Source organism: Limulus polyphemus, unplaced genomic scaffold (genome assembly GCF_000517525.1).
Source record: "Limulus polyphemus unplaced genomic scaffold, Limulus_polyphemus-2.1.2 Scaffold8185, whole genome shotgun sequence".
NCBI lineage: Eukaryota > Metazoa > Arthropoda > Merostomata > Xiphosura > Limulidae > Limulus > Limulus polyphemus.
The window spans coordinates 1-12,275 of NW_013673795.1; the positions used below are offsets into that span (position 1 = coordinate 1).

Here is a 12,275-nt window from a genome sequence, read left to right on the forward strand (position 1 = left end):
CTGGCAATTTCTTCTCATTTTCAACCTGACACTCTTTCTGAGGGTGAATACAATCAAGGAGAAGAAAATTGGATTCACTTTTCCCAGCACTTTCTTATTTTGGTCTGTCACACTCTACACCTTTACAGGATATCTCACCTTCCACACTTTTTTTTACAGCTTGTTAATCAGGTATGTGGTATGTTATGTTTCCTTTCCTCCTAGCTTGCAGATGTTGTCAATCCGATATTTGTGCTATTAATGTTACCACAGTCCTCTACTATTCCTATTATGTCATGCTATATCCAGATTGGTCCTTCCTCTTTAAAGCCTCTGTTGCCCGGGAAAGCCATTTGGCTTTCACACCCATTTCTTTACCTTCCATCTCTGGCCTGTACTCCCATTCCAATCCCGATTGACTTCTTTATGAGGTTCGCTCCCTAAGGTGTTATGTTTGCACATACTGCCTCCTTATGGGGTTCATGTTCCCAATCCTTTTATTCCCTGCAACCCTTCTTTTTTCCTGTGATCTATCCCTGTCACACTAACTGGTTGGGTTCATCAACTTCTTAGGCTGATGTATTCAGACTTATCCATCTCAACATTTCTTCTCACCAAATTTGTCATATCACCATGTCTTTGGCTGCTTATCTTTGCCAATCGATGGATGAAATCATTCAAGCCAGAATGTGGACTACTCCATATTCCTTCATTGCTCATTATCTGCACTATCTGACTGTATTTTTCTCAGGTGGATATAGTCTCCCTTCTCTGGCAATTCTACACAAGTCCATTTGCCTTTGACTTGGGTTTGTATTTTCACGACATTTATGTTTTAATTTTAGGGACCCTCTTTTATCACTACTAATAGAATCCCACTCTATGGCAAATGTTGCCTGTTCAGGTGTGCTTTCACTCAAACCTGCACAATATACTGGTAGAGCTATAATGCTCACTGTAGAGATTGAGTGTTCTGCAAGACTAGGCTCTTTTTTTATTGTGATGACTTTTATATGTTTTCCTGATAATGTGATTAAACAACAGTATAAATATTTTAATATAAAACAAGGAACTTAACTATATTGCAATTTGTTTACTTAGATTAAACAATAGGCTAACTAGAGATATATTAGTGCCTTTATTATCCATTGTTTCAGTTATCTGTGATTTTTTGCTTTCCCCAGACCAGCATCGATAATCGAGGCACCACTGTATATTTATTTCACATCAACGAGTGCAAGCCAACAATCACATAATATCAACAACTAATTGATAGTATTCCCTGAACTAACTGCCTTTGGTCCTGTCTGAGTATAAACACATGCACTGATTGGTTGAATTGAGAAAGAACGAAAACAAAATGGAATGAAATTACTAATATGTTGTGCAAATTATAGTACTTCATTCCTGAAAAAACATGAAAAATTGCTAAATCTGCCATTAAAATCTCAGAAACAAAGTCTGATTTAGTTCCATACTTCCAAGAGTCCAGAACTGTTCTATATTAAATTTCTATTTAACACAGCCCTATGCATGAATAAAATGGGAGAAAACACTAGGCACCATGATGCAATTATTATTCATCATGGTGACCTGCTGCCCGAGATTTGTCAAGGCCTACCTCAAACTAAGGAAATATTTACAATAATTTTAGGGCCAGAAATTGTTCCAATGAACTCAAGAAAGTAATGAAAAACATTTATATTGTGGACTTTGGACATCTGAAGAAAGCAATTAGATTCCAAACACACAGTTTCTTCTCTGCAAGCTTTTAGACTTGAGAAATTGCAACATCAAGTGGATCACGTGACAGCAAAATTGCTGTTTCAAATTGTTGTTTTAGATGCTTCTTTTGGAAATAAAAGAATAAAACTTACATTATATAAAACTTTGAATATAACACAGTACCAAATGCTGAAAGGAATTTAAAAATGATGCCACAAACTAAAGGGATAAGAGCAGAAATCATAACTCAGTAAACCATAAATGCAGGGAAGACACATCCTGCACCCAGAATTACTGGAGGATGTGGAACATTTGCTCAACTGTAAGAACAGTGTACATACATCCAGTTGCTGGTATTACAAGGCAGACAAAGTGCCCCAAACTCAACCATAGGAGTAGAGAAGTAAACCTCCTGCAACCAGAGTTAACAAAAAAGGGGGGCCTCTACTGCACTCAACCATAGGAACAGGGTGGTGTCATCCTTAACCCGGTGACACGAGGAGGATCCCACGTGGGCTGGTCCTGCTCCAACTGACCTTCGGTTCACCTGGGAATAAGCATCCATGAGAAAGAGAAAAAGGGAATCCAGCTTTGCCCTTTTCTCACTGAGTGGATAAATGTGTGGTTGTATTGTAAGTTAAATTTCTACTTCACACTCAGCAGGAAGCCTCCTTGGTCCACCACCCCAGTGACTAGAAACTGGTAAGTGGTAAGGTCTCCTGTGCTCCACTTGACGAAAAAGAGGGGAAGTAAATGTAGTGGAGAGTCTGCAGGATTGTCAAACGGAAGAAAGTGCAATGGGTGTCCACAATTCACTATTTTGAAAAGCAGACCGTCCTCAATTTATGCAATCAAAGGGTTGGTAGGGATAGGCAGAAATCCCCTTTTGATTTACACATGATAGTCCATGAGTGATGGTCCATTACTGAGTATATGCCACTAGAACAAATGCTTTTTCATAATAATTCCCAAGCATAAATTTGTGCTAGTTTTTTACTTACTTTTCACAGGCTCCAATAGGGTGCGAATACACCCTATAGCATATAAAGTGCCAAAATTTAGGTGACATTTATGCCTAAAATTGCAATTAAATTCACTAAAATGGGATTGTGTAATCAAAATAGAAAGCATTATAGGAGAAAAAGTGGAAAAAAAATTCAGAGAAATCAAGCATGACCGACTGACACTTCACAGCTTTGACTTTACTAGTGGGCATGGCTGACCTTAAACCAGGCCTTGATAAATATTTTCAAATCTAGGAGCCAGCCCCAAATCTCAGGAGCCAGGTGTGACTAAACTAACTTCACTACTGTTTGTACCGGGAAATGGGGGTTACACTAGTGCCTCGATTACCTCATCTCCCTTATCCACGATCCTCGATTACTCCTTTTTTCTTTTCCCCAAATTTTCTCAAAATAATTGTGCCATATCAATTCTAAACAATAATTTACATGTTTTGGAGAAATTGTTGCTCAGAAATTAATTTTGGTTGCAAAAGTTCAGGTATTGCATGATATCCGGAATTTTCGTGTGCAGGATCTGGTGTGCATTCAAATCGTAAGTCGACCGGTTCAAGCCTAGCCTTGCCTCTTTTATTTTTAGCTGTTAAGACAGAAATACAAAATATTTGTATCATGGTTAACTTTATTTGATTAGTGATTAAAAACAAATTTCCCTCAACCTCAGTTGTTGTCCACTGTTCTATGCTGCATGGCAGGTGTCCTTTTACCACAGATGCAATGTTCAGGTTGTGTTGGGGCATCACACAGTTATGCATTGTCCTCTTCCCTACAGATAATTGGTATCTTCAGTCTGTTTTCTTTTCATTTCCATAATCTCTAGAACCTCCTAAATAAATGTCAAAAGTTTTTAAGGAAGATGTTTATATTTTATTTTCCATTTTCTCTATTCTATTACTAAATCTATCTATTATCATCAACAAGTAGTGTAATGAAATGCTTAAAATTAACAAATGGAATTATGTATATGCCTTTCAACTCTTTGTAAAAATTCACTAATAATTTTCTTTGTCTCATATGCACAATTTCACATCTTTGTCTTTTCACTTATAGTTTATTTTTAAGTTTCCTTTCAAATTCCTTGTCTTTTATAATTTATGCCAAAATATCTCATAATGGTCTGCAGGCCTTTATTACTTACTCTTCACGTGAGACGTATACCCTTGAGCAATAAGTTTTTCACACATACTGTGTTTAGATGTCTTGACAAGATGTAAGACGAATAAGCTAACTTATAAAAGCCTTTAAACCCTTCAAATATGAATCTTAAAATACAAATAATACATAATTAACATATAAAAGTAAAACCTAAATGCAATGAAACTAATACATATAAGGTGAAAAAAAATTGCCAAGTACTACAGACACCAGCCTCTATAATGTACCTGATTCATTTCACACTATTTGAAGAACAGATGTATAAGGAAAGGATTCTCATTACAGTAATGACCTTCAAGAGCAAAATCTGCTCTTTCTATTAGTTATAAACATGCCATTCATCTTAAAACTGTTGCTGAGTAATTAATGCTCAGCACAATCGTCTGTACACCCCCACAAATTTCACACCACTTTTGAACATGTATATAGCATGTCACCACCCTTCATCAATAATACTGCCCCACTTATAGTGGTGCAGCTAGTTTCCTATGGTTCTCCTGCTCAATCCTCAATTTCAAGAATTACACCAGCAGTGGGGAGGAAGGGTGAGAAGTGTTTGAGAGGAGGTAAGTACCTATCGGAAATACATTGTCAATGTTAGAAAATGTTAACTTCTGATAGTCTTACTTCTGCTCACACAAAGCTAGAATCCCACACTGAAAAGATGGAGGGGCTGGTGTAGGTGCCTAACAGTGAAACTAAGTAGAAACAATTGCCTAGAAATAGATGGTTTGCTCAGAGACAAAACCAAACTAAGTAGAATCAATTGCCTAGAAATAGATGGTTTGCTCAGAGACAAAACCAAACCACATATACGGGGCACTGCACTACTTCTGTAACAGGTATGTTTGCCCCCATAAGAAGGAAATGAACCTGATACGGGTGTAAACAATAAAAAAAGGCACAAGTCTGAGCTGTCTTCCATCGCACAAAATAGACTGGAAAACATCCAGCTCCCAAAGGTGAAGAGCTGCTCTATGAAAGAAAACTTGATACCCACATGAGGAGAAATGGCAAGTCAAAGGACAGTTTGCCAAAATATAAGGATGGATAAAAATATCTAGCCATGAATAATTCTTCTGTAAGGTGATTTTCATTTTGAGCATAAAAATATTATTTATTATCTTATAGTTTTCACTTTTTTATCTATGCTTAGGGGCAGAAAGAAGATCAAGATAGCTCTCTGTGAGAGGAGGTAAGTATGTATTGGAAATACATTTTCAGTGTAAGAAAATGTTAACTTTTGGTTAAGTTACTGGTGTATGTAATACTACTTCGTAAGATAGAGCAGAATTGTAAATATATGAAACATATGTTAATATTGCAGGAAACAGGAAAAGAACATGTTGGTGGTACAGAACCCCCTTCTGGTCTTTCTTTTCTTAATGTACAGCCACTTACACAGCAGCTTGGTTACAATGTTGACTATCAGCAACACTTACACATGAGTAAGATTCGTCCAGCAATTTTGCAGAGGAAAAATGAAGCTCGATGGAAACGTATTACAGGTGTTTATCCAAAAGTGAGAAATGTGATTGGTATGTATCAGACTTGTTAAGGTGATTGGTGTGTATTAGATTTTTTTGAGACAACACCTCACTTCTGCATACAGAATAGCTTGATCCCTTGCTCATCTGCCCATGAGATTTGCATGCCACTAACCTTGAGCTAACTCCTTAAAAATTATGTGTTTAAAGTCAACAGCACTAGTGCATGATGACATTATCATATGATGATAGGCCTCCATCAATAGGAGGGTGACAAAACCTCCTTGGGCATTAACTCCCTTTAAATACTTGCACTCAATAATTTCATTCTTTTTCTTGGCATTGTCTTGAACAGAGAAGTTTTCAAACTTATTAATTATGTGACATTTGCAATAGTTTATGGAAAGTGAATTTCATTCACATTTAACTGTTTCTTTCTTTACTAAAGAATAAGAATAAGAAAAAAGTTTATGCTTACCCATTATGAGTTCTCAAATGATGGTAATTTCTACTTCATCCTATGATGGTGATGATATTACTAACATGGGATGTGTCTGTTGTACTACTGGAGGCTTGTTGTCTGTGGAGGACTTGACAGCCATTGTTCAATGAGGTATGGGCACCCTCATGCCTACAGGGCCTCCTACTCCTGTCCATTCGATTGACATATATTCCCCACAGTTTGAAAATGACAAGGATGATGATGACTGATCAGCTGTTTCCCTCACCAGGGTTTGCTCTAGATACTGCTTTATCAGTGGAGGAAAGTCCTCACTCTTCTAATCTCTTTCTTGGTATGATTTTGCAGGTATGTTCTTTTCTTTCTCCATTGTCTTTACTGCACAAAACACCTATTCAAGATTACTTTGTCTTTTTTCCTTCTTCTAATATTATTGTCCATGTAGGCTCATTTCTTGAACAGCTGTGCACCTGTGCTCATCTTCATTGTCTACTTGACTCTTTTGTCCTAGCTTACAGCCATCCTTCATTCATGTTACATGATTCCCAGTTTTGGAAATCTTTTATCTGCTTGGGGGCAGACCCCTTAGCTTCTAACTCACTTTCTAGTGCCCAATTTTTATGCCTTTGTCTCTTCCTTACCACCCTCCTATGTTACCTCTCCTCCTTTCACCTTATTTCTGAGGCATTTCATCATATTCCTGAAGGGTTTTCTGGTGAGGTTTGTTCTTGTATTTTCACAATTTTAGCCCATACTATTTCTGTTTTTGTTCCTCCTTACTTGGTTCCTCTGCTGTTGGGAATTGTTAGGTCGAGATGTTCTCCTAATTGATGTTTGTCTGCTTCACTCTTATCTCTGTTATCTTCTGTGAGCTCCTTTTTTTTTCACCTCAGTGTATTCGAAGGTGTTCCTGATTTTCTGGAAATCCAGACCGAGGCAGCCTTTCATTAGTCCTTGTTGTCTTCTTTGGTTTCTCATCTTTCACAACCATGCTCTTCTGTTCCTCTTCTTAGGCCTGCCCAATCTATGTTACCCGTGCCTATTCCTGCTTCACATTCTTCTTTTTCATCTCCTCCCACTTAACAATGTCAAGGCCATCACTCGTCCTGTGAGGTCTGGCACAGTGGTTGCCCATATGTCTCACATTGCCATCCTTTGGTCTTCATTTTTGGCCTACAGCTGGGCTTTTAAGATTCTTACCCATGGACTATCTCTACAATTCTGTTCCATCCCTTTCTCCTTTTTCTCTGTCCTTTCCTGAGTCTCTGACTCTGTTTATCTTCAGCATATTAAGGATGTAGTTTCAGTTCCCTTGGCCACAGATGCTATCCAGAAATTATTTACCCCTACTCCAGGATATTATCATCTTTTTGTGGTCCCCAAGAAGACTGGGGACTGGTGTCTGGTTATTGACCTGTTGTTTCTCAACTAGTTTATCATGCAGTTTCAAATGGAGTGTTTCTTTTTTTCATTGGTGGTCTGTGAATGACCAAGGTTGACATGTCAGACACTTTTACACATTCTGATTGCCCCATCCTTCAGATGTTTTGTCCATCAGAATTGAATCTTCCAGTTTCATGACCTTTCTTTTGACATTTTGTGTGCTCTTTACATCTTCAATCAAGTCATGGGGGCATTTGCCTGACATATTCACAAATTGGGGTTGAGGTTCCATTATCACATGGATGATTGGCTTCTCCTCATCTCTTTTTTATAAGGCCTCGTTTTCACACACCTCCATTTTTCTGCAGGAGGCTGGGCTAGCTAGTCAAGCATTCAAAGTCTTCTCGCTCATATCCAGTATTTGGTACATCTGGGTATGTTCTTCAGTCCTCATCTCAGTTAGTCTCAGCCTTCACCTCTTTGTCCACAAGCAGTGAAATTTCTTGTTACTAAGATATGTGCTTCTCATTTACACCCTGCGTGCAAGGTTCTTTCACTTTCAGAGACTCTGTATTTGCTAGAACCACTCATTACTTTAGGCCAAGCATACATAGGCTTCCTCCAGTGGACATTGCAAGACTGATGAAGCCTTTCTCAGAGTCTGTTGTCCTCAATAGTACACCTCTCCTCTCCTATTCTCAAGGACTTGGTGGCTTGACTGTGCCAATACCATGAAGGGCATCCCCTTTCCACCCCTCCAAGTGAATCTCTGTCTTTTCACAGATGCTTCTCTGTTGGGCTGGTATGTGTTCCTGAATGATGATATGGCTCCAGAAAATCATCTACTCCATATCAAAATACTCAGACTTTTCACAATTCATTGGGCATGTTCCCATTTTCTTATATCTGTCAGGGGCAACCTGTTCCAAGACTCTTTCATTCCATGATTTGGATCTGCTGTTTCTGGCTCATTCCCATTGGGTACATCACATATTTTGTCATGTGCCAGGTGCATTGAATCAACTGGAAGGTCGCCCCTCTTGGTCAGACTGGATTCTATCCACGTAGTGGTCTCTCCACCCACAAGTTTTTCATTGTGTTTGCTCTCACTTGGACACATCCCTCATTGCCACCTTTGCCAATCTTCCACTCTTCTAGTCTCCAGTTCCTTATCCTTTAAACCTGGAGGTCAGTGCTTTCAGCCAAGACTGGTCTTATCTTTTTATGTATGCTTATCTTCCTCTTGATCTTCTTTTTCCTGCCCTTGACTTTGACCTGTCACTATTTGTTAGGCCCTGTTTGTCCTGCACAGCCCTGGTTTTCTCTGCTTCATCAATTAACATCCAAGCCCCTCTTCCTGCATCCCATTCCCCCTCTTTCTTGCTCTTTTTCAGCCAAGGGTGTTGTCCCTTCATCTTCATGTGGGATTTGTGCACTTCATCACCCAAAGGGCTTGGCTCTCTAATCCTGTAAACTTCTTGCCCCATTCCTGTCATCTTTCCAGTTTCTTTGTCTATCAATGGAAGTGGGGAGTTTTTCATTGTTGGTTTACCTGCCACTCCTTTTCTCTGGGCCATCCTACTCTGTTTTTTTTCTTTCTCATTTGTATTTAGTTGTTCAACCAGGGATTGTAAACCTCCACCATACCTGGTTACCAAGTGGCTTTTTCACGTACATTTTGCCTTTCTCGTTACTACCAGAAGTATTATTCCACTTTCTTCCAATCCTTCCTTCTTCACTAAACCTCTTGTCCAACTTCTGTGCCTGACTAGGTCCTTAGTTTCCTGTTTTTTATATATTCTTTCTCTGAAGACATACTTCCTTTTTCTCACTGTTTGCTGTCATTTGAATATATGTGCCATCAATACTTCTGGCATTCTTATTTCATCATCCTTATTTACTCCTCTACCCAGATCAGGCTTTTCTTCCCAAAACTTAGGCTGCTTGGGAAGATGATTGTTCTTTCCCACCAATCTTCCTCCCTTCTATTTCTCACCTAAAGGTTCATTTGGACCTAGATCCAGATTGTCTAGTTTGGATTATGCAGTGTTATTTGGCATGAACATATCCTTTTCAGGATTCCTGTCATCATTTGTTTCTGCTTTGAGACTCCTCTTCATCCAGGGACATATTGCTTCCTATTCTTTCAGGATAGGTCTGCCAGTTCTTCTGATGTATTCTTCCCTAGATATTGATGCTCTCAAGCTTTTTCATGTTTCAGTGCATCAAATTTCTCACTATCGTGCATCTCATTTTCACTGACTCTTGGATGAGATCCTTCAGGCTGGCATGTGGATGTATCCACACACATTTGTCTCCCATTATCTTCATCATCTGGCTGTTTTGTATCATGTGGATTTCAACTCCCTCCAATCACTATTCTTCAATTTACACACTGTCTTTGAGAAGGGTAAGAAGATTTTGTTTTTCATTACTCTCTCCCCCTTTTATAGGATCCCAGCAGGTGGCTAATGTTGCCTCCCAGGATATGTTTATTTATCAAAAGCTGTATTGAGCCAGGGATAATAGAAAGCTCTCAACCCATCTGCCCTCACTGTTCCAGTGCCCACTGTCGAGATGGGGTGTTCTGCAAGACCATTAGAGGTATAATTTTGGTTTTAAATATATTTCATTGCCTGATCCACACCATACCATATCAGGGATTATCATAGAAAAGCTAGCACCGAAGTGACAGCTCACTTCTTGGGCTTCAGCTTGTCAACTTTTCAAACTAGGATTTCCCAGTCAACCATTGCACCATCTCCAGTAAAAGACCTTTCTGACAAGCATTCAATGGGGATTCAGGCATTTTTCTGGGTCTCTACAAAGCAAATCCACCTCCCCCCCCTTCTTCAAGTGGAGCACAGGAGACCCTTACCACTTACTGGTTCCTAGCCACTAGGTTGGTGGACCTTGGAGAGTTCCTCACTGATTATGTACAACACAATACAATGTGAAATGGGGGGTAGCATTATTTGTATAGTGTGGGTCTCAAACAGCTAGTGTGCCCTCCTTCTTCAGCAGGATGGGTTAATCACCTCCTTCTCTGTCTAGTCAAAGTGAGACACAGTACGGTCTGACTGTGCCCTAACTACACTACACTTCTTGGCTTGCTGACCACTTATGTGTATTTGCTCAGTTGGTCATGAATAAATTTTGCCCATCCCTGTGATACCTAGGGCTTTTTTGCCTTTTCCCCCTCTTCCTTCTGGGCGAAGAGCATAACCTGTTGAGATGAGAGGCAGTTTCCCACAGATGTCATTGGGTATCACATTCCATGGACATTCCCTTCAGGGGCTTTCAGAATGGAGTGCATCTATGTTTAATGTTTGCACTGGCCCCTCCACCTTTTCAGTATAGGATTTTAGCTATTCTGTAGCCATCATGCACCAGTTCAGTTCACATTAAACATAAATTTTAGGTGTGAGTTAGCTTAAGATTAGTGGGTGGCATGCAAGTCTCATAGGCAGATGCACAAGAGATCAAGTTATTCTGTGTCGAGGTGAGCATCTATAAGAAATACATTTTCAGGTAAAGAAAATGTTAACTTTAAGGTTGTCATTGTAATGTAAGGCTGATAATGAACTCTTTTTAAAGTGATTAATTGTCTTGTAAATTATTGAAAACTATAGTTTTGTATAACTTTCTCAGAATTGGAAATAATGCTTTTATTTTGTCTGGTAAAAGTGTTTATAAATTGAATTAACTAGCTAAAACTAAAACAATTTGTCAGTCATTTCTAAATGTGCCAGAATTGTAAGTAGAAAAACTTTAATAGGGAAGTACTTACTACACAATAATATAAACTTTTTATTCAATAGAATTATTAAAGATATACATTAACAAAAGTGGTTGTGATTGAGTAATCTATGAGCACCATGCTGTAAGCCTAAGATTAAGAACCTTGCATTTTGTTTCTATTGTACTGAAGCACATTAGCCCTTAGGTTAGTATTTTTTGCTTTGGAGTTTAAAAGGATCTTTAAAATATCAGGCAGGTGGTAGCACTGCTTATGTAGGGATGGCTTGGATTGTTCATCAAAATAGTATTTTAAATATCTCCTCAATAGGTCATCAAGAGCTTTACAATACTATACAGTGTTTCCTTTTATAATAATATCTATGTAATGACTGAGTCACATGTTCTGTAAATATCATAGGAAATAGTTTGAATTTCTTCTTTTTTTATGAAATGATAACTCAATAGTCAAAATAATGATATCAGCCAATTTCACTGAGGTGACAGTTTCAAATGAAGCATCTACTTTTATAAGTATTATTAACTAGTAGTAATTAAAAAAACACATAATTCTAGTGTTAACGATCTTCTCGTTACCTCTTGAAGTTAGCTTTCTTACAGAAATATGTGGATCCAGGAGATCTATCCCCAGTTGTTGGAAAAATCTCATCATCATACATCCATAACAGTTTAGATTTTGTGAACAAAATTAAAAACACTGACCTAAATAAAGGAGAAATGTTAAGTTTTGAAGTTGAAGCTTTATTTAACAATGTACCAGTTGAAGAAACCATAGAATTTATTAAATGAAAATTATCTGAACTGAACATATCTTTGTCTGTTCCCATTGACACTTTTATCTCTCTTATCGAATTCTGTGACCTGTCTTGGTCAGTATTTTGGACAAAAATATGGAATGGCCATGGGAAATCCAATGTCTCCAATAAAGTGCAACCTTTTAATGGAATATTTTGAAACCAAATTAGCTCCTTCCATAAATATAAACCTTTCAAAAATTCTGTGTTTCCAATATGTTGATGATATATTTTCTTTGGGGCCAAATAAAAGAAGTGATTTTGAAAGTGTTTTCAACAACCTTAATCAACTTCACCCAACTATCAAAGTTTAAAGTTAAATGGGAAAGGGATGATCAACTTCCTTTCTCGGATGTTTTGATAACCAGAAAAAACACAGAACCAGTCCTCTCAGTATACCACAAGCCAACAAATTTTGTGTCACCACAAACAGGTCAAAACATCTATTATTTCTTAATTTTTTTCATGGAACATATAGAACATGCAACCCGACAATGCTTGAACATGAAGT

The 12,275-nt window shown here is 38.2% G+C and overlaps 1 protein-coding gene across 1 annotated transcript in view; it reads left to right on the forward strand.

Annotated features, from left to right (window-relative positions):
• Positions 1–5,208: 5,208 nt before the first annotated feature.
• LOC106475179 (ankyrin repeat domain-containing protein 54-like) overlaps positions 5,209–12,275 on the forward strand; it is a gene marked incomplete at its 5' end in the record, with an annotated part of 23,322 nt that continues 16,255 nt past the window's right edge. Inside the window, one exon of the mRNA XM_013935876.2 lies at positions 5,209–5,419. Within this exon, the coding sequence (XP_013791330.1) occupies positions 5,209–5,419 (211 nt within the window). The remainder of the gene's footprint in view (positions 5,420–12,275) is intronic.